The 24,502-nt window shown below is 42.4% G+C and overlaps 1 protein-coding gene and 1 long non-coding RNA gene across 6 annotated transcripts in view; one reads left to right on the top strand and one right to left on the bottom strand.

Annotated features, from left to right (window-relative positions):
• Positions 1-24,502, bottom strand: part of RBFOX1 (RNA binding fox-1 homolog 1) — a 2,446,597-nt gene that overhangs the window by 705,448 nt on the left and 1,716,647 nt on the right. For all 5 annotated transcript variants that reach the window (XM_086375894.1, XM_086375900.1, XM_086375889.1 and 2 more), the window contains one exon: positions 13,077-13,118. In XM_086375894.1, the coding sequence (XP_086232020.1) occupies positions 13,077-13,103 (27 nt within the window). In that variant the 5' untranslated portion in view covers positions 13,104-13,118. The remainder of the gene's footprint in view (positions 1-13,076; positions 13,119-24,502) is intronic.
• LOC147345466 (uncharacterized) lies at positions 7,319-8,431 on the top strand. The gene is made up of 3 exons (XR_015155012.1): positions 7,319-7,539; positions 7,627-7,704; positions 8,301-8,431. It is a non-coding gene; the product is annotated as an uncharacterized LOC147345466 (long non-coding RNA).

The raw sequence follows: 24,502 nt of genomic DNA on the forward strand, positions 1-24,502 counted from the left end.
CATATGAACTCATTGTAACTCAATTACTTCTTTAAAGACCCATCTCTAAATACTGTCACATTCTGTTGTATGGGGGGCGGGGCAGTTAGAATTTCAACATATGAATTTGACGACATGATTCAGCCCATAATAATATGATAATTTGGTATCTCTAGGGTGAGGTTAGGGCATCAGAATGTTTTACCAACTAAGTTTGACAAAAAAAGAAAAAAAATGGTAGTTTTCATTAATACTCTAGGTGGCCTCTGGGGTGTATGGTGAGAAGTACTGCGCTTTCCAAGTGGCTCAGTGGCAAAGAATCCACCTGCCAATGCAGGAGACGTGGGTTTGATCTCTGGGTCAGGAAGATTCCTTTGGAGAAGGAAATGGCAACCCACTCCAGTAGTCTTGCCTGGGAAATCCCATGGACAGAGGAGCCTGGTGGGCTACAATCCATGGGGCCACAAAGAGTTTGACACAACTAAGCGACTGAGCACACACACACACATTGAGAAGCATTAACTGAGTGACATGTGATGATCTTGTATCAGCTCTCCTCTATCTGCAGGGATCTGGGTGATTCCTTATGGCTGAAAGAGAATATCTTACTTATCCAAAAAAGGAATAAGCTCTGACATGCCTCTCAGGCTCATGGCAACTCAATGAAATAAACAAATGTAGGTAAAACATCTGGCCCTATGTCCTCTGTGGATGGAAACTGATAGCTGCCTTCCCTTGGTCTATGAATCCAAGGTCTACCAATGCCAAAAGGTAGTGCTGATCCACACAGCCATCAGGGAAGCATTTTGGAAAATGCTACAAGACTTGGCTTTTAGCAAACCTTTAACCAAGCTCGCGGCTCTGCAATTCTCCCAAGTTTAGCATATGTCCCCCGTGTATCACTAAAGGTTCTTTGATCACAGGCCAAAGGAATGAATTCTGACTAACTTCAGCAGAAAAAGAGATCACTGGAAGGGTATGCGATAACTCCAGGGAGAGCTGGATAACCAAGCTTAAGTATAAAAAGAGGAAGCAGGGTGGATCTGCAAGGCTAACTTTAGGAAGTGGCTTCCTCCTTCAGTCTTATCAGGATGTCACCCCTGAAATGAATCAACTCCAGCTTGTTGTAAGTTTTTTCTCCCCTATTGTGTATCACTGCCATCCACATCTGCTGCAGTTTCAATGAGCATTTTTTTTTCCTTCTTCTTTCATGTATTGATTTTTAGTTGCTCAGTCATGTCCAGCTTTTGGCAACCCCATGGCTCCTCTGTCCACAGAATTCTCTAGGCAAGAATACTGGACAGAAAGTGAAAGTCACTCAGCCATGTCTGACTCTTTGTGACCGCATGAACTATACAATCCATGGAATTCTCCAGGCCAGAATACTGGAGTGGGTAGCCATTCCCTTCTCCAGGGGATCTTCCCAACCCAAGGATCAAACCCAGGTCTCCCACATTGCAGCTGAGCCACCAGGAAAGTTATTCCCTTCTCTAGGGGATGTTCCTGACCCAGGGACCTAACCTCAGTCTCCCGCATTTCAGACAGATTCTTTACCATCTGAGCCACCAGGGAAATCCTTCAGTGAGAGTGTCCTCCTAAATTTCATACTCAAATCCTAATGCCCAATGTGATAGTTGTTGGAGGTGGGGCCTTTGGGGGGGTGATTAGGTCATGAGGGTAGGGCCCTCACAAATGGGATTAGTGGCCATATTATAAAAAGACCCCAGAGAGATCCTCTGCCCTTTCCACTATGTCAGGCTATAATGAGAAATCAGCTCTTCACAAAACATCCTGGCACCCTGACCTCAAACTTCCAGCCTTCAGAACAGTGAGAAATACATTTCTGTTGTTGATAAGTCACCCAGTTGTGGTATTTTGTTACAACAGCCTGAATGGACTAAGACCCCCATCAACATCTCCGTAGAAGGAATCCCATTGGCTGCCTGGGCCATATCTATATTATTTGGCTTATTTATTGCCTCTGTAAGAATGAACATGGGGCTTCCCAAGTGTCTCAGTGGTAAGGAATTCACCTGTCAAGCAGGAGAGGAGGATTTGAACCCTGAGTCAGGAAGATTCCCTGGAGAAGGAAATGGCAACGCACCTCAGTATTCTCGCCTGGGAAATCCCATGGACAGAGGAGTTTGATGGGTTACAATCCATGGGGTCACAAAGAGTCAGACATGACTGAGCGACTGAACCACCACAAGCAATGAACATGTGAGGGAACAGAATTAACCCCGAGAGCACACAGAATGCTGTTCTCTGAGAGCAGGGATGCTTGCTGGACACCAACAGTAAACAAGCATGTGTCCACTCCACCTGCTATGTACTTGCAAACAGCACAGCCTGAGTAAGGGCTCTCTAAAGAGAGAGCTAATGATGAGCTTATGATGCTCTCATGATGAAGAATAGGAGGCCTTGTTGTCTGATGAAAACTTGCCTCTTTCTTCACTCAAGTACAGGAAAGTACACATACTTATTTATCTGATTCCTGCCCCATTCTCCCTGTTCCCTATCAAGTTTTTTTTTTTTTTCCTGGAATGGTATTTAGATCTCAGAAGTACACTGCAGGAGGGTAAGTCTTCACTGAGACATCAGTCATAGAAATGAGGAATGCTGATGACAAATTGAAATGTCAGCATTATTAGCAGTTTTGTTGGAAGCTGTTTGATACTGATTTAACGATAAAACAAGAAATAGGACAAATGTGCCCTGGAAAGGTGGGGATGCTGACTTGGGAAACTAGGCTGAAATGAAAGCAAAGGAAAAGGAAAATAAATATTAGGCCAAGTGTGCGAAATGTAATAACTCTGGAGTCTTCCCCAGAGGAAACGATGAAATGCCTCAGCAGATGCAAAGGAGGACAGATGTATTATCACACATGTGAGTGCCAGGATTCAGCATCTAAGATGCAGGGAGGTGGCTACCTGTACATCTCTCTATGTAACTGCACCTCGCTATGAAGCTGGGAAAACTAGTGTCTGTAACTAGTCAGCTGGTTTCTTGATCCATTATCCTTCTAGCTCATCTGTTATTGATCTTTTGAATATTGGAGAACCCATGAGATCTGGAAAGAAGGGTGTGCAAAAATGAAGGCAACATTTTTTTTTTTTAATTTAAATGTATTTACGAATTTCTTATTTTAGTAGGGAAGCTGCCCTTGGAGATTTTTCTGGTGGTCTGAATTACAGTCAATTCTACAAGTAGAGAGCTAATGACTTTGCTGAAGCTGAACCTCCAATACTTTGGCCACCTGATGCAAGGAGCCAACTTATTGGAAAAGACTCTGATGCTGGGAAAGATTGAGGGCAGGAGGAGAAGGGAACGACAGAGGATGAGATGGTTGGATGGCATCATCGACTCCACAGACATGAATTTGAGCAAATTCTGGGAGATGGTGAAGGACAGGGAAGCCTGGTGTGTTGCAGTCCATGGGGTCGCAGACAGTCAGACACACTTTGGGACTAAACAGCAACAAACTCTCTTTGGTTGGGAAAAATCTCTAAGATGGGACCATTAGTTTTATAAGATTAAAGCAAGAATCAATCTTTTTTTTCCTTGTGTGTGCACACCTGAATATACATGGAAGCAAAGAACCAGGTAGGGGCAATGATGGTGAGTCATCTAAGTCATGCACACTGGATTTCTGTCATCTCTTGAGTATGTGGCAAAGATGTTTTGTTGTTCAACAAATTTGGTGTTTGCCAATCACCAAAGCCTGACTTTAACAGAGTTTTGGGGATGTTAACATAGACGATAATGTTCATGCCTCCAGAGAAGTAGTTCTGAAGACAGAGTGATCTAGACAGGCAAGTTACCAGATACTTGTTGAGAAAAGAGAATATTCTGGAGCAGCTGAACATCAGTTTGCATGGGACAAGCCCCGTGATACATATGTGGACAATGTCACTCTCGATGTGGAGTTCCAGAAATTACTTGCTGGGGGATCCCAAGAAAGAGAATAAACTTTTCCCTCCATTCTAGACTGATGGGTTAGCACATAAAAATAAGCATAATTTTATTTTGGTTTCAAGGCCCTATATCAGCTCTCTAGAAGGCATCTCATTTGGGAATGGAAGAAGGTAGTTCATTAGAAGCCTTTGAAAAGAAGGAATCACTTTTAAAGAGATACAGAGGCTTCTTAAATTTTTTACTTTAATGTAAAATATATTAATGTGCATTAATTTATTGACCTTTGATGTTGAGTCCAAGGCCTTTGAGTGTCGAATGGAATCCCTCATCATCTTTCCCACACAAACCTCATCTTCATTTCTCAGTCTCCAGTGGAAGTCAGCCAACCATGGTTTGGGGGCCAAACCGGACCCAACCCTTGTTCTTGTAAATAAAGTTTTATTGGAGCAAAGCCTTGCTCATTCATTTTGTCCATGGCTGTTTAAGTGCTACAAAGACAATTTTGAATAATAGCAGTAGAAACTGTATAGCTGTGAAGCTTAAAAGACTCATTATCTGGCCCTTCACAGCAAAAGTTTGCCAAGCTCTGATCTATACTATCAGCTCTGGCTTTGTTTAATGCTACGCAAGAATTCCAAGATGCATTTGAAAAATTCTGAATGCAGAATCTTTCCAGATTTTTGAGGGTTCTTTTTCGGCTAACATGTTACCATCCTCTTACAGCTAAGCCAAATAATGTTTGAGGCTTGCTTTCATAGAATGTTTCCAAAGCGTTAACTGTTTTCAGAGAAACAGCTCTTTTTCTTATTGCACTCATTTTTCACCAGTTTACATAATATTCCACTAAATAATGTAATTACAATAACAAGTGCAGCTGGCAGAAGCAGGTCTGGGAATAAATACAACTGACTCTTGGCAAGCAGACACCTCAACGGGTGAAGAGAAAGGTGAGGTTGCACAAAACAGTCAGTTCACAGGCTGCACAGACATCTGTCAATATGTTTTATAAAGGGATAGGATGGTGTGTGTGTTACTCTGGCTGGTTTGATAAGTGGAGGCCCTTTAGGTATGTTTTTCCATCCGGGTCCTTTTACACAGCATCTCTCATTTCAGAAAATTATCATTTTCCCCTGTACCATTTTGTGCTGGTCTTTTGACAAATGCTCATCTTCTCCACTAACCTGTAAAGTTTAGGAGAATGGGAGCCATGTAGGCTTTGCTATACCCGTCTGTCTCCAACACTTGGCACAGTGATGGGCATATGGTACATGATCCAAAAACACTTCTTAGGCTTCCCTGGTGGCTCAGTGGTAAAGAACCCGCCTGCCAATGCAGGAGACACGGGTTAGACCCCTGATCCAGGAAGATCCCATGGGCCAAGAAGCAACTAAGCCCTTGTCCCACAACTACTAAGTCCGAGCTCTAGACCAAGGAGCCGCAACTACTGAAGCCTGCGCGCCCTAGATTCTACAATATTAACATTAATGTAGTTAATATTTATTTTTAAAGCAACTCATTTTTAACCTAAATAGATGGACTTGCCAAGGAAACTTCGTGCTGCGTCTGCAAAAGAAAACCGTATCTACAGTCATGAATGTAAGAGAATGCAGTGAGAAGCCTGGGCACTTTAGCTAAAGAGTAACCCCCTGCTTGCCGCAACAAAAGAAAAGTCTGCAGCGATGAAAAGCAATACAGCCAAAAATAAGTAAGTAAAATTATATTAAAAAAAAAAAAAACAGAGCTATGTTGATTTGCATGTAGGCCCTTTCCCTTACCTATACACCCCTGAAAAAAACAAACAAACAAACGAACGAACTTCTTGAATAAATAGCTAAAGGGAAGCAGGCAATCTTACTTAAAATGTGCCATTCTAAACCTGTAATCCCAAAACCATGAGTCTTGTGAGGTCATTTCAAGGAGTAGGGAGCTGACGTTTCTTTCCCTGCTCTCCTAAGACCCATCGAGGATGGGTTGGCCTTTTGGAGGGTAGGGGGCAGAGAAACAGGGAAAGATGGTTTTGCTGTTGACAGCTCACTTCCCAGGAGGTTGGGAACATTTCATTTTCTGATGCCCGGATGAAGGCAATGGGTTTAAGCCAAGAGGATCATTAGCCATTTGCATTCTGCAATCCACATCACTCTTGCATCGAGCAGAAATGAGAAACTTGCTTCTAACTGGCAAATTAAATATTGATAAGGCAGATCTGCTCAACAACATCTTTCACAAGGCTGGCACCATCATTTTAGTGTTTCTAAAACTTCCGTCATTTGCATTCCAGTGTCACAATTTCTGTCATAACTGCAGGCAATCTGTAACATTATGTAGTTAATATTTATCTTTAAAGCAACTCGTTTTTAACCTAAATAGATGTACTTGCTGAAGAAACTTTGTGTTGACGCTTCAAACAGAAAACCGTATCTACAGTCATGAATGTAAGTTAATAGAAAAAAATTAATACCTAATAATTACCAACCTTTACCAGACACTGTTCTAAGATACTAATGCACCTCATGTGCATTAATTATTTTAATCTTTGTTTGCTGGCATGCACATACACACACCTTATTAAATGCATGCAGCTATAATCTCCATTAAAAGAGGAGGAATTGGAGGAAGAGAAGATTTAAGTAACAGGCTTAAGTACTAAATCGAAGAGTCTAGATTTTTATCTCAGTAGGCCTAGCTCCAGGCCCCTTGTTCTTAACTACGATATTTTGCAAACAGTGTTTTTAAAGTCTGGATAGATGCCTTGGCTGCTGTAGGCTTTAAGCCTGAGGCATGCTCCGTCTCTGTTATAAAAAGAGCTTAGAAATTGGTAGAGACTTGTTAAAGATTCCTCTTTTAAACAGGGTTTCTCATTGACATAAAGAGGATCCAAAGAGAATTGAAAAGGGAGTAACTTCCTAAGTGATTCTTCATTTCCTTTTGACTTGAAGCTCACCACCTGGAGGCTGGATCATGCAGGGTAAGTGTCTCACACTTTGGGAAACACTGAGCTATGAGTGGGATGATATCGTTTAGTCACTAAGTCATGTCTGACTCTTGAGGCCCCATGGACTGTAGCCCGCCGGGCTCCTCTGTCCATGGGATTCTCCAGGCAAGAATACTGGAGTGAGTTGCCATTTCCTTCTCCAACGGATCTTCCTGACCCAAGGATTGAACTCACAGTGGCAGGCAGATTCTCTACCACTGAACCACCCGGGAAGCCCTTAAGTAGGGTGTCGCATACTTATATTTCCCAGTAGTATGCTACTGTGGCATACTTATTTTGCTCAGCTCTGGCCTCCAAGTTTGGAAAGTATAGCAAACATCCTTGGGGATATTTACTCACTGGCAATGATCTTCTTTCTCAGATTATTCAGTCATCTCTCAATAGTTGACCCTGGGCAACTGGCTTTATTTACACTGCCCCTTTAACACAGCTGATTGGACCAGAGTGAGGAACTGACCGAAGGCTGGGCCAACCAGATTCCTTTTCCAGGAAATCTATAATCAGGATTCATGAAGACTCAGTCCCTGTACCTGTAGGAACAAATGCTGCATAAATCATAGCAGCTGGAAAGTGCAATGTGCCTAAAGAAGGTGAAGAGAGTCTTCAAAATGCAAAGCAAAAGAGTGGACCCACAGGATAACCAAACAGAAGAGGTAGGAAAAAGCTGCCTGAATCCTGATAGCTTTCAGCTTCTAAGCTTTGTTCCTTGTGAGGCCTGATTGCTTGCCTTTTCTGCCTAGGCTGGCCCAAGCCAGTTTCTTTCATCTGTTAATGAAGTGAGGGGTGGTTTTCTTCTGAAGACATTACCACTCCATCAGGTACAGAACCCATCCTCTGAATTATTTTTTTTTTAGTTTGGGGGTAGTGTGAGGACAGACAGACTCTGAACACACTTTCTGGCATGCTAATCCTAGTGGGACGGCTTCCTTGATGGCTCAGAGGGTAAGGAATCCGACTGCAATGCAGGAGATACAGGAGACTCGGGTTCAATGCCTGGGTCAGGAAGATCCCCTGGAGAAGGATATGGTAACCCACGCCAGTATTTGTCCCTGAAAAATCCCATAGACAAAGGAGCCTGGTGGGCTACATGGGGTTGCAAAGAGTAGGACATGACTGAGCAACTAACCACACTCAACACACCTTCCTAGTGGGAAGAGGGATGAGAGGACCAGTTGGAAGAATGTAAGATCAATAATTCAGAAGATCATTGATGATGAGTATATACTTTTTGGGGGAAGAGCTTTATAAAAGTCATTTAATTCAATCAACAATCCTTTGAGAAAATCTCCCTATTTTGCACTAGAGAAACTCAAGCATAGAGAGACAGGAATCTAAGACTGTCACCAGAGCTCCTAACCGCCCCTAACCACTCAAACTATGCTGCCTCCCGTGATATTCATCTGCCATGTTACAGGTAAAATTTAAGTCCACAGATGATTCTGATCCACCTGGGAACCAAACCTTCACCTGCCCAGTAATGACTTGACCAAACTTCTTCAACAGTCGCTCATCCAAATCCACCAGCTGAGAGCCACAGCACAAAGGATCCCTTTGTAACCAAGTATTTTATATGAATGCAAATAAAAATGATTTTTGGATTCTATGACCATACAATCTTTCCCACTGGGAGACTGATGAGAGCAACAATAATGTACTAAAATCATACAATTTCTCTCTTAGTTGTTTGTTTCTTTGTTGGCTTCCCTTTTGGGGGGCTTCCCTTTTGGGGGGCTTCCCTTGTGGCTCAGCTGGTAAAGAATCCATCTGCAATACGGGAGACCTGGGTTCGATCCCTGGGTTGGGAAGATCCCCTGGAGAAGGGAAAGTCTACCCACTCCAGTATTCTGTCCTGGAGAATTCCATGGACTGTATAGTCCATGGGGTTGCAAATAGTTGGACGTGATTGAGCAACTGTCACTCACTTTGTTGGTTTCAGGTGCTGGAGAGGTAAATATTGACGGGTGGGTTATGACAACTGTCCAACTGGCATTGTTGGGCATCGGTTGGCAGCAAACCTGAGTAATTGCAGCCCTACAGTGTCAAGAGAACTTTCAATGCACAGATTTTGTGATGAGCCCTGTGAGCTACCACCCCAAAGGGATCCAGCAACAGTCTGAATAGATAAACTAGAAGAAGGCTTAGCCTACTCTAGATTGACAAAATTTAGGATGGAGGAATGAACAGGTTTTCTGTTCTGTTGTTTGCTCACTGGAAATGAGAGTAATTCCAATAGCCTTCCGAGAAGGGTGAGTCATCACTCAGAATGACTGGCTGGAGGCCTTCTCTTGGGAGGAGTAGAGGCCAGGAACTCATGGATGATATGTCTGGGGCTGAGCTAGGTCCTGGAGTGAGGTCTTTGGTCTGCTGCCCATACCCAATGATGAGGGAAAATCAGCAAAGATAGGATCCAGGATGGTTCCAAAGAACATAAGGTAAAATACAAAGAGAGTGCCAAGCTGGGTAGAAAAGGCGGTTAGGATGGGGAGATGCGATCCCTGAGACTGGCAGAGAAAGCATCTGTTTCAGAGTCCACGACCCAGAGTTTGGGCATAGCTGAGGCTGTAAGTGTGGTTCCCAGAGTCCTACGTGCAGGGTTGAAGGGGTTGACAGGAAACCAGCAACACGAGGGACAGAGAGGACTCGTGGGGATTCCTTTCATGGCCTACGCTAGTGGGAAATTCCACTAACCAACATGCTCCTCTCCTTCCTGTTTAAGCAAATCTTATCGTCTTCCGGTGACAATGTGCCTGTCCCTTGGGGACAGGGGGAGGGAGCGGAAATCATGGCCATTGTGGCCAATCACTGATCTCCCAAGTCGCTCTGGCAGTGATTGGCATGGTGATTGGCCAATGAGATGAAAAAGAACATCTGCCTAGAAGGTTTCTGGGAACGATTTTCCTCCAATCACAATCAAAAGAAAAAGCTCCTCTTAGCTTTCAGTCCTGATGAGAATGTTGTACCCAGCATGTGATGCTCCTTCTTCCTCTGGGAAGAAGGAAAGAAAGACTGAGAGGCACAAAGATTCTAGATTACTGCTTCCTACCCCCAAATCCACCAAATAAACGCTGAAATTGGGAGGTGACCAGATAGTTTTATGTTTTAAAGAATGCTTAGCTTTGCTGTAACTTTCAGACAGTAACATTCTGACTGGAAAAACAAAAACAAAACTGCAATAATTTTCCAAGTGTTTCTCCGAGTATTCCGCATCCCCAAGTGGTCTGTAATCAGATGAGTTTGCAAAAAATTGCATACAGAGAGGAGAGGGAGGCTCATGAGGAGGTGATACATGTATAATTATGGCTAATTTGCGTTCCTGTATGGCAGAAACCATCACATTGTAAAGCAATTTTCCTCCAATTAAAAAAATAAATTAATTTTAATAGTGTGTATATCACCATCTCTGTATTTTGTTTTTGCACATTAAAGGCTCTGAGAAGTCCTGCAGCTTAAAAGAAAGTAAGTTTAACTCTTTAACATAATGAATTGAGTAAAGAATATTTTTGATTTATAATATCTTTTAGAATAAGTACCTCACAGAATGCATTTGGGGGGGGGGATAGGATTTGTGAGAAAAGGAGAATAAGAGGGGTTTTGGATGTACCAATACCTACAGGTGTCTACATGCACTAAATATGGTTGAGTAGCTGGATCTTTTTGTATTATCTGCTGTTCCAGGAGGCTAAGATAAAGGGGGTACATTGTATAACCATCCAATTGCCTCCTTGAAATCTGACAACTTAACAGAATGTACTGGTGAAGGGATATAAACTTGGCAACATGGCCGTGGTCCAATAATCCTGGACTACTAATGAAGTTTGCTGTATTTAAAAAATGTTTTAAGAAGTGAGGCTGGCAGATAGACATCCTTCAATGATGCTGGTAAGTAAACCACTATCTGTTTTTCTCCCACTGCCTCTTTTTCTAAGGAAAAAAGAAATACTGCATTTCATTAAAATAGCCAGGTATTTCAGATGAGAGCCAGATTTCTTTTCAGGAACACCCCAAAAGTGTGTCTTCCTAACAAAAAAGCAATCACCTTCCTCAAGAAAGTTTTCTTTTCAGGTAATAGGAGGGCAGAGTATAAACGCAAGAGAGGACTCAAAGGAAAGGAAGGATCAGGTAGGGAGAAAAAGGGGGAGAAGGAAAACAGAAAAGATGGAGAAAATATCCATATACGAGACACAGCTGTCAAAGATGAGACAGAGTCTAATAACAGTTGGGTGTCTCCCAGGAGGGAACTGGATGCCTAAAATTCAAATAGGAAGGGAAATTTTCACTGCATTCCCTTGGGCATCATTTAAATTTCAAACCCCATAACTGTGTTTCCTATCGATTGGAATGTATCTATCGATTCAAAACATAAATTACCTTAAAATGTAAAAGCAGACTACAACAGCAACAACAAAGCTTCAGTCCCTGGTATCAGGGATGGTCTTATACAGGGCTTTTGGAGCACCAGGTTAGAGTTAACTGTATGACTCCTCATATCAAATCACAGCTTGAAATGTATTCAACAGAGTGTGTGTGTGTGGGGGGGTGTGCTCCATTCTTGTTCTTCAACCACACCCCTGTTGACAGTGCCCCCATCAGTGCAAAATAATAAAGCCCTCCAACTGCACACAAGTACTTCATTACCTCCTGCGTCCTTAATTTGCCGGGGGAATCTCATTTGCCATAGAGATTTGAATTTTTTCTTAATTCTGAGGAATTTATCAAGGCCTCCTGGAGACAAAAAAAAAAAAAAAAAAAGCACGCATTCCTCTTTATCTAGCTCTGACCTAGTTCTGGCCACATCGTCCCCATCTAAACAGGAAGAGAAATCTGAAGTTGCAATACATTATTTACTAGGATGAACCAGTAATTCAGACTGCAGGGAAAAGCAATAAGAGACTTCAGGAAAGCTTAAAACATCTTGAAGGCTGTTTCATGAAGAAGTCACAGCTAATGCAGGCACAGGTACTTAGGAGTGAAGTGGGGAGAGATGAGAGGTTAATCCATAGGGCCGTGCTGGGACGCCACATACAATAAATATGCGTAAAAGCAGAAAGCTTCAACCCACCAGCTCTCCGTTCCACACAACTGGATTTTGTTGTTTGTTTTACATAAGGATTTAACACACCTGATGCCAAAAGCTATTGTAAAATGGAAATAACTCTGCAAATCATTGTCATCTTGAGACTGGCAGGAAGTAAAGGCTCTGAAAAGTTACAAGGCAGAGAGTATAAGCAACATGAGAACACTTCAATAAACTAGGCGGCTGTAAGCTCCCTTCAAGCACAAGGCTTAACCCCTAACCTTGCTGTTATGCTTTTAAAAGTAACAGATCCCTTTCGTTTTTATAACAAACATGACTATACAGCACACAGTCCAGTAAAAATTGCCAATTTCCACCAGTGACATTAAAGACAGGCCAACTATGACTTCACATTCATCCATCCAAAACATGATGCATTTTTTTAAAAACACAAATTGGGGGTGGAGGAGGCAATCCAGACGTTTCTTAAGATACCATACCCAGGCCATCAAGGATCTCAACCATGACACCTTCACGGCAGAACAAAGCAGAACCAAGCTACACTGATACGCAGACTGTTCTCTGCTCTCATCGAGGCAACACTGTTTACAACCAATGCACTTCAGCACTGGGAGAGTTTCATTTTTAGGAAGGTAAATAGCATTTGAGTTTTAAAATTCTGTCTCCTCCTAGATACACATGCCACCAAAACTAAAAGGTCTAGGGAGGACTCAAATTCTCCTAGAAAATGTCCTTGACTTAGTAGCGGCTCACCCACCCCAGTTAACAGCCATGTAGCATTTGAGCCACTCAGCAAAGAGCCTGGCGTTCACATTAAGGAGGCAGCTAGGCGTTCTTTTGACCTTTGTTATTACTTAGACCTCGTATCGTCCATAAAAAGAGTACAATGATGTCAAACAAATTCCAGAAAAGAAGTATTTATTGCTGAATCTAAATCAAAAAATCCATATCTACTATAATGGCACTTCAAAAGAAGATATACTGTATTTACCAACTCAATCAATACTAAATTAGCCGGGATAAATATTTTCAACTCAACTGGTCTTAAGATGAAGCCCGTTATTTAGAATCCTGCGTCTGGGGAGAGACAGGGAAATTTTTGCTTATCACACAGAAACGAGACCCAGGAAGAATTTTACAAGCACATACACCTACCCTTAGCTGCTCTCTTTCACAATTCATCTGTTGTCTTGAAACCTACAAAGAGAAGAAAAAGAGGGGGGGAAAATCAGACGGTTCTGCATGAAAACAGCATGAAAGAAAATGGAAAATTACTTCTAATCACTTGGTTCAAAGTAGACCCAGAATTAATTAATTATGCATTTAATGTTTTCTTTAGGTCCAAATAGCTTCCAGTTCTTTTGGAGTTTCAATTGTGTCATCCAGAAACACCGCTAGAATGAGCTACAGTCTTGAAGGTAGATAAAGAGAGGGATGTGAATGAGGGCGCAGGAGGTAGAATCTGACCAGGGTGAAGCTCTTCCTCTTGCCCCAACAAGTTCAGGCATTCCTCATGGAAGGTCCACTTACTCAACCATTACACAGAATGAAGCAATGTCATCTGCAGCAGCATGAATGGGCCTAGAGATGGTCACACTGAGTGAAGTTAAGTCAGATAGAGAAGGAGAAATATATGACATCCCTGATAGGTGGAATCTAAAGATAAATGATACACAAGAGCTTATTTACAAAACAGAAAGAGACTAACAGACTCAGAGAATGAACTTCTGGTTGCCAGAGGGGAAGGGATAGTTAGGGAGTTTGGGATCGACTCGTACACTCTGCTGTATTTAAAATGGATAACCGGCAAGGACCTACTACAGAACAGGGAAGTCTGCTCGATACTGTGTGGCAGCCTGGGTGGGAGGAGGGTTTGGGGGAGAATGGATGTACATGTATGTTCCCCTGAAACTGCCACAGCATTGTTAGTTGGCTCCAATATAAATATAAACTCCAATATAAAATGAAAAGTAAAAAATAAAAAAGATGATCAGGGATAAGCACTGGTCAGCACACAGCATCTTTGCTGATGCTAAGGGCCCACAATATCACCTATCACCTGGCAAATGGGTTACATTTTATGGTCCAGTTCTAATCAGATAGCAGTATGTCCCTGAGGACTGCGTTGGGGGAAATTCTGAGGTCAGTGCTTGTATCAGAGAAGGGAACTCTGATCAACTTGTGATATCTCCCACAAGCTCAAAAAAGGAAAAGATTAGTGATACCTATGCCATGCCCTAGGACTTCCCTGGTGGTTCAGACAGTAAAGTGTCTGTCTACAATGTGGGAGACCCGGGTTCAACCCCTGGGTCTGGAAGATCCCCTGGAGAAGGAAATGGCAATCCACTCCAGTACTATTGCCTGGAAAATCCCATGGACAGAGGAGCCTGGTAGGCTACAGTCCATGGGGTCACAAAGAGTAGGACAGGACTGAGCGACTTCACTCTCACTATGCCATGCCCTACCAAAATGTGCTTCTTAAAAGCAAGGAGTTGACTCATTGGAAAAGACTCTGATGCTGGGAGGGATTGGGGGCAAGAGGAGAAGGGGACGACAGAGGATGAGATGGCTGGATGGCATCACTGACTCGATGGACGTGAGTCTGAGTGAACTCTGGGAGTTGGTGATGGACAGGGAGGCCTGGCGTGCTGCGATTCATGGGGTCGCAAAGAGTCGGACATGACTGAGCGACTGAGCTGATCTGAAAAGCAAGGATGTGTCTTTAGAATAACGATATAATTTGTTGACCAGACAGAAAAAAAAAAAAATATATATATATATATACACTCCATCCCTTCCCTGCAAATATGTTCACAGAGTGGGAAGGAGAGGGTAGGAGAAATTGAGTGGGTAGCACTGACATATATACACTGCTGCTGCTGCTAAGTCGCTTCAGTCATCTCCGACTCTGTGCGACCCCATAGACTACCAGGTGTGAAACAGATAGCTAGTGGGAAGCTGCTGTATAACACAGGGAGCTCAGCTTGGTGCTCTATGATGACCTAGAGAAGTGGAGTGGGTGGTAGGAAGGGGAGGAGGCTCAAGAGGGAGGGGATACATGTATACATGTGGCTGATTCATGCTGCTATACAGCAGAAACTAACACAACATTGGAAAGCAATTATTCTCCAATTTAAAAAAATATATGGGCATTAAAGGAGTGTGTGGGGTATTCGTAGTGATTATCCTGGGGTCAGCAGATGTGATATGGAGGTGACAAGGCAACCTGGGACCTGTGGTCACGCTCCCTCTATGGGGAGTGGTCTTCCCTGGTGGGTCAGATGGTAAAGAATCCACCTGCAATGTGGGAAACCTGCGTTCGATCCCTGCATTGGGAAGATCCGGTGGAGCAGGGAACGGATACCCACCCCAGTATTCTTGCCTGGAGAATTCCATGGACAGAGGAGCTTGGCAGGCTGCGGTCCATGGGGTCACAAAGAGTCAGACATGACTGAGTGACTAGCCGACTCCACCTTCAACTCCAACAACAAAACCAAAATGAAATTTGGGTATGCATTCACAATTTATTCTGTTTATTTCTAGCTTTTTTTTTTTTTCCCACCAATGAGGCAATCCCTGATACCTAACATCTGACAATATATGGAGAGTTTTTGAAACATACTAAAGGAGAAGAAGGTTTTGGAGCTGACTTTTGATGTATATTTTACATATTTTATATTGAAGGTTTCTTTTTGACTTTCTCTAAAACAAAAACAGGAATCATTACTTAGGATATGCCAGAGCCCCAAATCTAGAAATCAGTGCTTTGCTGTGTCCTTTAACCCAGAAGTATCACCTCTAAGAATAGCTCTTAAGAAAACAGAGTTACACACAAATATTTATTTATGTGTCAATTAATTGCAGCATTATTTAAAAGCTGTAAATATTACCATGTGTAATAATAGAAAAAAATTAAAAGTAAATATTAGTACTACTGTGCATGAGTGCTCAGTTGCTTCAATCATGTCCAACTCTCTGAGACCATATGGACTACAGGCCACCAGGCTCCTCTGTCCGTGGGATTCTCCAGGCAAGAGCACTGGAGTGGGTTGCCATGCCCTCCTCCAGGGGATCTTCCTGACCCAGGGATTGAACCCAGGTCTCCTGCAGCTCTTGCACTGCAGGTGGATTCTTTCCCACTGAGCCACCAGGGAAGCCCCATAATGCATTGATAAGATGGCAAAATGGGCAGCATTTACAATGATCGTTTTAAAAAACAGAGATGGGAAATGCTTAAAATGTGCGATTTGCTGCTGCTGCTGCTAAGTCGCTTCAGTTGTGTCCGACTGTGCGACACCATAGACGGCAGCCCACCAGGCTCCCCCGTCCCTGGGATTCTCCAGGCAAGAACACTGGAGTGGGTTGCCATTTCCTTCTCCAGTACATGAAAGTGAAAACTGAAAGTGAAGTCACTCAGTCGTGTCTGACTCCTAGAGACCCCATGGACTGCAGCCCACCAGGCTCCTCCGTCCATGGGATTTTCCAGGCAAGAGTACTGGAGTGAGTTGTCATTGCCTTCTCTGAAAAGGTGTGATTTAGTCTTTAGTAAAAGCAGCTATAAAAGTGATCCTTGTTTTGTGTTAAAAAATATAGTGAAATTGACTAGTAAAGAAAAAAAAAGACAAGAGGAAAGGACTGGGAGGAAATATTCCAAAATATTAAAAAGGAAGAAGGGACTTCTCTGGTGGTCCAGCGGTTAAGAACCCACGCTTCCACCACAGGGAGCCGGAGTTCAATCCCTGGTTGGGGAACTAAGATCCTACATGCTGCATGGGTCACCAAAAATTTTTTTTAAAAATTACAATTTTAAAATTATAAATAGGAAATGGGTACAACTGTCTAAATATACAAAACACAGTCACGGTGAGTCATATAATTGAAATAGGTAATGTTATGGTGTGCAAAGTACACATGATAAGTAAAGGTTGTATCTCCACAAACTGTTAGGTGGGACAAATCCATAGAGACAGGCAGGTTAGTGGTTGCCAGGGGAAGGGGGTAAAGAGCGGTAATAGGGCTTCCCAGGTGGTGGTAAAGACTCCACCTGCCAATGTAGGAGATGTGAGTTTGATCCCTGGGTGGGGAAGATCCTTTGGAGAAGGAAATGGCAACTCACTCCAGTATTCTTGCCTGGGAAATCCCACAGACAGAGGAGCCTGGAGGGTTACAGTCCATGCGGTAGCAAAAGAGTCGGACATGACTTAGTGACTTAAAAAACAAGGACAACAACAAAGCGGGGTGAGTGAGTGCCTTGTGGGTTTGGAGTTTCTATATTTGGAGTGATGAGAAAGTTCTGAAACTAGACAGCAATGGGCGCATAATATTGTGTATGTAGTTAATCCTCTTATACTGTGCACTCTGAAGTGGCTACAATGGGAACTCTCATTTTGCGCGCCTCTTTCTCACAATCACATAAAGTGAAGCAGGTAATGAGGTTCTGGTTCTAGCTAAGATGGAGCAAGCCTACATTACCCTGTCTCCCTTGTTCAGTGTTGCTATAAAATCTAAATAGAATACATACGTAAAATCTCTGAAAATTAAACAGTAGCAGATGGAGGGGGGAAGCAGACCAGAATAAAGAAAAATGGTAATTTGGAATTATCAAATACACATTTTAAGCAGCTATTATAAAAATACTCCAACAAACAAAGGAAAACATGGTTAACACTAAGGAAAAAAAAACATAGTACTGGCAAAAAAAAAAAAAAAATGAAGAAGACATAAAGAGGAACCAAATGGAAATTTTAGCACTATAAAATCAATAACCTAAATTTAAAAAAAAATTAAAATCACTGAAAGAGTTCAAATGTAGAACGGAGACAGCAGGAGAAAACTCAGCGAATTTGAGTCAGTCAGTCAGTCAGTTCAGTCGCTCAGTCATGTCCGACTCTTTGAGATCCTATGAATCACAGCACGCCAGGCCTCCCTGTCCATCACCAACTCCCGGAGTTCACTCAGACTCACGTCCATCGAGTCAGTGATGCCATCCAGCCATCTCATCCTCTGGCGTCCCCTTCTCCTCCTGCCCCCAATCCCTCCCAGCATCAGAGTCTTTTCCAATGAGTCAACTCTTCGCATGAGGTGGCCAAAGTACTGGAGTTTCAGCTTACATGTCAGTAAAAAGTATCCAAACTAAACTAAGTGAGGAAAAGAAAAGAAAAAGAAATCCAGGGATGTGTAACAACAGAAGAAAATTATAACATTCATGTCACTGGAATCCTAGAATAAAGATAATTCTAGGACAAAGGAGTCTAGAATAAAGATAATGCTAGGATAAAGGAGTCTAGAGTAAAGATAATGCTAGGATAAAGGGTTCTAGAATAAAGATAATTCTAGGATAAAGGGTTCTAGAATAAAGATAATTCTAGGATAAAGGATTCTAGAATAAAGTTCACCGCAGAAAAATTATTTGAGGAAATAATGGCTTAAAACTCTCCACATTTGGCAAAAGATATAAACACACAAACTCAACAAGTTCAGCAAACCCTAAAGAGGTAAACCCAAAGAAATATAATCAAATGTCTAAAACCTAAGATGGGGGGAGGACTTTGAAAACAGCCAGACAAATAATGCTCTCTTTGTAAGAAGGCAACAATTCAAATAACTGTGGATTTCTCATTGAACAAGCAAACAAAAATCAGGGAGTCAGGAAAGAGGTGGCACATAATTTTCTAAGTGCTAAATTCAATTCAGATCTCTAATTCCAATGAAAATATCCCTTAGAAATGAATATGAAATACTAAGGAAACTAAGTAAATTCTCTGCCAACAGAACTGCTCTGAAATAACTGCTATAGGAATTGCCAGACAAATGGAATATGAAACCAGAAGGAAAGTTGGAACATAAAGAATAAATGGAGAGCAAAGAAATGGTAAATATAAGGGTAAATGAGAATACAATAGACCAGTCTACTCCTTTGAGTTCTTTCAAATATGTTTAATTGTTGAAAACCAACAAATTACAAAATTGTCTAATTTGGTTTTCAATGTACATATGGGGTTTCCCTTGTGTCTCAGTGGTAAAAAATCTACCTGCCAAGGCAGGAAACGCAGGTTCGATCCCTGGGTCAGGAAGATCCCCTGGAGAAGGAAATAGCAACCCATTGAAATATTCTTGCCTCAGAAATCCAGTGGACAGAGGAGCCTGGTGGGCTATAGTCCATGGGTTCAAAAAAGAGTCGGACACGACTTAGCAACTAAACAACAACATGTGCAATATATAAGATAAACACAGCATCAAGAGAGGAGGGTAAGAAGCATATATGTCAATAAGTGTTCCACATCCCAATCAAAATAGTAAAAAAAAAAAACCACCTGATTCTAGGTACACTAAGGGGAGTTAGATATATGTATTATAATCTCTAGACTAACCACTTAAAAATTAATACTATGGAAACTGATATGCCCCAAAACAGATGGTGTTAGAGTAACTGAATGTCTGTATGCAAAGCAAAAAACAAAAAAGCAAAAACAAATGAAACACCTTGATTTAAACCTCACACGTTATACAAAAAATTAACTCAAAATGGATCACATATTTATCTACATGTAAAACATAAACTAAACGGGAGATGCAATTAAAGAGTGGTGGTATTACTTTTTCCTGGGCAGCATCTACATTCTAGTAACATTCCTCATATTCTAGTAACAATAACCAGCTTCTCCTTTGGTGACGTTCCTGCCCATGCCATAAATTCTTTGTGAGTTGGATGTCATCTCCACCAAACACCTCTGTGCTGTGCTAAGTCGCTTCAGTCGTGTCTGATTCTTCACGACCCCATGGACTGCAGCCCGCCAGGCTCCTCTGTCCATGGGATTCTCCAGGCAAGAATGCTGGAGGGGGTTGCTATGCCCTCCTCCAGGGGATCTTCCTGACCCAGGGATCAAACTTGTGTTTCTTATGTCTCCTGAATTGGCAGGGAGGTTCTTTACCACCAGCGCCACCTGGGAAGCCCACCATACATTCTACTGTTGCCTAATAGAACCTACACCTGCCATCAGCTCTTTGTTTAGAAATCAACTTGGTAACACCCACATCTTCTGGCTCTGGTGGCAGGTGACCTCCTGTTTGTCACCTAGAGGTCATCAAGTGCAAATTGCCAGTTGACGGTCTGAGTCCCATCACAGGTCTGTGTTTCTGCTGCAGCGGTGGTCATCACACAGAACTCGAAGCAGAGTGTGGTGATGCTCTGAAGCATTAATAAGTTATCACTATTGCTCAGTTGGTAAAGAATCCACCTGCAATGCAGGAGACCTGAGTTCGATCCTTGGGTTGGGAAGATCCCCTGGAGAAGGGAAAGGCTACCCACTCCAGTATTCTAGCCTGGAGAATTCCATGGACTGTGTATAGTCCATGGGGTCACAAACAGTTGGACATGACTGAGAGACTTTCTCTTTCATATCTAATGAGGTTCTCAAAAAAAAATTCTCAAACACCATTATGGGAGAGGTTCAGGAGAAGAGACACCTGTATTATAACTCTTTATCATCAGTTATGAAGAAATACCCTTCCCATGCACTTTTTAAAAGCCAGCCCTGAAAAATACCTTAAATGTACACTTTACTAAATGCCATTTCATCTGGAAACTAGCATGTGATTTTTTTTTTCCTCCCATGGGACTAATGCACAAAACCAATATAGTTTATAGCCTAAATGGGAAAAAAAAAAAAAAAAAAAGTGGGAGGTCTGGTACTGTTCCTTTAAGATGCTTCCAGAGAAGCAAATACCATTTTCGATAGGGCTGCCAAGTAAGCACTTATGAAAGGTTAGAAACTGAAGCAATAAACTCCAGCATGAGACCCTATGCTCTCCTGGTTGAACAAGATGTTTAATAGCGAGGATTCATCTTCCCCCATCTCCTATCTTCATCTAGTCAACAGGGCTCAGAACCTTTCTCAGATTCAGCCTTTTTCATCTTCTCCTGACTTGGAGCTCTCCCTTATCAGTTCCTCCTACTTTATCCTGACCTTATTACCAGTCAGATTTCCCCTCCCACACATCAGACAGGATCTGCAAGGGAAAGAACTGTCTTATTCTGTTTTCTTTTTCTAGAGATCAGGATAATGTTTGAAATCTATTTGTTTTTCCACCCTTTCATCCCTCCATATACTCAACAAATATAAATATGTATGTATATGCATATGTGTGTATATATATATGCATATAGTAGCTCAGACAGTAAAGAATCTGCCTGCAATGCAGGAGACCCAGGTTTGATTTCTGGGTTGGGAAGATCCCATGGAGAAGGGAATGGCAACCCACTCCAGTATTCTGGCCTAGAGAATCCCAGGGACAGACGAGCCTGGTGGCCCACAGTCCATGGGTTGCAAAGAGTCGGACATGACTGAACAATATTATAAGCAACTATAAATCTCATCAATAGTTCTGGCTGTTGTTTCTTTTTGGTCTAAAGGAGGAAAAAAATAGTGTGGGAAAGTAGTAAGTCCTTAGGCTTCAAAAAAGGAAGTGAGGAATAATCAATTAAAAAAATAGTGAAAAGTAAAAGCCACAATGAGTGAGGTCAGCCATGATGAATTAACTCGATTTTTGGCTCAGGTTGTATTATTGAAGAAAATGCATTTGAGAGAACTTGGGGATCCACTCATCTCTCCTCCACTATTTTCATTTTAACCTCAGGGAGAACCACAATCTGTTGATAAAATCTCATCTGATTTTGTAAAGGTGCCAGCTTCCAGCTTCCGAGAGGAGCTGAAGGGGGTCAGGAGAATGAGAAAGAACGTGGCAAGGCTAAATCCTAATTGGAAAAAAAAAAAATTGGTTGGTGTTACATGTAAACATGAATTGATAAACTCAAAGACTGAAGGTTCTAACATATTTAATTGATAGCCAACAGTGCTTAGGGGTAATTTATTAAGCATGTCCTGAAAATCTCAAATGCCTTAGGATTTTTAGCCCTTAAATGACTTGAGTATGGTATACACCAGCACTACACACCTCTGAGTGAGCACCACTTCTCCTGCTGGTCCCCGTAAAACCATACCGCTTGATGATGTTGGTACGGATCACAAGAGACCCATTGCTCCTGATATGAGTCACCAGGGAGAGTCAAGTGTTGGTTATCTGATTAAAGGGGTGTCAGAGGTCAGGATGCCTGCAGAACTTGAGAAAGCCTCAAATAACAGGTTTTAAAGAGCTGTTTTCTTTGGAGGAAATGCTTTTCGCACTTGCTGTGCCATGAACCCACTTGTTAAATATCCCATTAGCAACAGAACAAGTTCCCCAGATCTGGGACGAGGCTGTGCAGGCAGACAGATTCGACAGACAAGCACCCAGCAAGAGGTGGCAGTCACAAGCGGCCCCTGGCACGGATCCCATTCTGCTTCCTGCAGCCACCCCGCTTCCTGCAAAGATGCGACCTCTTGGAGCTGTTGATTTCAGGCTTGATGCTGGTCTTGAAGTGAGAGGGCGGCCCCTGGCCATCAAGAGCCAGGCTGGCCTGACACATGTATGCACGGTTACCAGCGAAACCAGAAAAGTGTCTTTGCATCTGATAACTTGCAAGGTGGGGGGAGACCTGGTGCCTATTATTTATTCTAATAATAAACCATTACCCCAGGCATATTCTTATTCTCCAGATTTAATAAGGTATTTTGTGAACCGAGGCAGAGGACGGTGAGAGAAAACAATTGTGGTTATTATGAAGATGATTTCTATTTGTTTCAGATGCAGAAGCAATCACCACTTTTCCCTTCATAATCAAGAGTTATAATTGCTCCCCCAACTCCACCCCAATCCCTTGCTCGGTCCAAGAAAATCTGAACACTCACCGAAATGTCCTGAGGAGCTAAAAGGGCTTGGCATATGGCCCTGAACCAGTCCCCTGGGACCATCATTACCTTATAGCCAGAGAACTCTGATTATATAGCACAGGGCTCTCAACTCAGATTTTCCAATCATCCCCCTCTCCACATCCAGAGGTGAGAAAGAGTGGGGAGGGCCAGGTGGGTGATTTACATACTATTTGCATACCTCTGCTTAGATGAAATACAGTTTTCAAGACATTTTTAAATTGAGATGTTTTAACTAGACTTTTTTTTCCCCCCTTCTGGTTAAATGTTGCAAAATGTGATGATGATTTCTTGAGAAGTTGATATTTTTATCATCTACATCCCAATTAAACAGATTCAGCAGAAATACACAGGCCACGGCCTTATCTGGGCAGTCATCCTGATCCTGTTAATTGAAAGACATTTGAGAGGCATCTGATGTTCAGAGGATAAACTCTAGAAGCCAGACTTGCAAGGTTCAAATCTTAATGCTGCTACTTATTAGCTTGGGAACCTTGAACAAATTTCGCAGCTGGGCCTCACCCCTAAGCGTCATCCTAGGATTTGAAAGAGTTCGTATTTGCAAAGCAACCAGAAAAGCAACCTACAGAAAGCACTGCTAAAGTGCCTTTTGAAAAATATGTGTGTGTTTATTTATTTTTGGTGGTGCTGAGTGTTTGTCGCGGCTCGGGGTCTTTCTCTAGGTGCGGTGAGTGGGGGCTACTCTCTAGCTGTGGTGTGTAGGCTACTCATTGCAGTCGCCTCTCCTGTTGCAGAGCATGGGGCTCTAGGCTCTCGGACTTCAGTAGCTGTGGTGCACGGGCTTAGTTGCCCCATGACATGTGGCATCTTCCAGGACCAGGGATTGAACCCGTGTCCCCTGCATTGGCGGGCAGATTCTTATCCACAGGACCACCGTGGAAGTCCTAAAGTGCCTTCTCAATGTCAAAAACTGAATTGTCGTCCAAGTCTGTTTGCCGTTGTTATCTGTTCTTTTTATAAACTGAGAATGGCCTGAATCGACTCAGCTCTGTGCTTAGATGCTGGGTGGAAAATACCCCAGTGGTAGAAAGATCAAGGTTATAAAAACTGGCTGATACCTCTGAAAGTTTTTTGCTGTGACATTAAAAGTTCACGCTGTAGATCGTAGAGTGTGTCAACAGAAATAAATCATGTAACAACCACTCTACTATTAGAAAGAGAAAAACAAAACAAAAGTGAGGTGAACTAAGTCCCATTGAACCAATTCTCAAGACAAAGAAATAGGAATGGAAGTGACTTTCCAGTGGAAGGCAGCTCTGGCTGGCTTTCTAAGCCAGAGCTGCCTTCTGCATCTGAAGAAATCTTTACACAGTCTTAAGAGGTCTTTTCCCTTTCTGATCTGTGACTTTACAAAATGTCATCGTTTAAGAAATGGGAACAATTGTGTAGCTGGAGAAGCTTGAGGAGTATTCATTTTCTAATTTTCCAGTTCAGTTGTCCGAAAGGGTTGCTTGGGTGGTGGTGGCTATTGTTGCTGTGTGTGTGTGTGTGTGTGTGTGTGTGTGTGTGTGTGTTCACACCCTTTCTGGAAAGCTTAATGGAAGGAGAGCTGGAAGACGAATGCTTCAGGAAAAAAATGAGCTCTTCAAACCCTAAACTTAAAGAATCGTTACTGAAAGAACTAGGTTCACAAAAGTTCAAAAGCAACAAGGAGCCATTCGTGGAAACTGCAAGCAATTGAAAATCTAGGTCATCTGGCTGTTTGCTTCGTCACCATTAGTATTAATTAGACACTGGAAGTAATGAGTAAAC

This window comes from Bos grunniens, chromosome 25, assembly GCF_055505025.1.
Source record: "Bos grunniens cultivar Pamir isolate PY7600 chromosome 25, Bosgru_T2T1.0, whole genome shotgun sequence".
Lineage (NCBI taxonomy): Eukaryota > Metazoa > Chordata > Mammalia > Artiodactyla > Bovidae > Bos > Bos grunniens.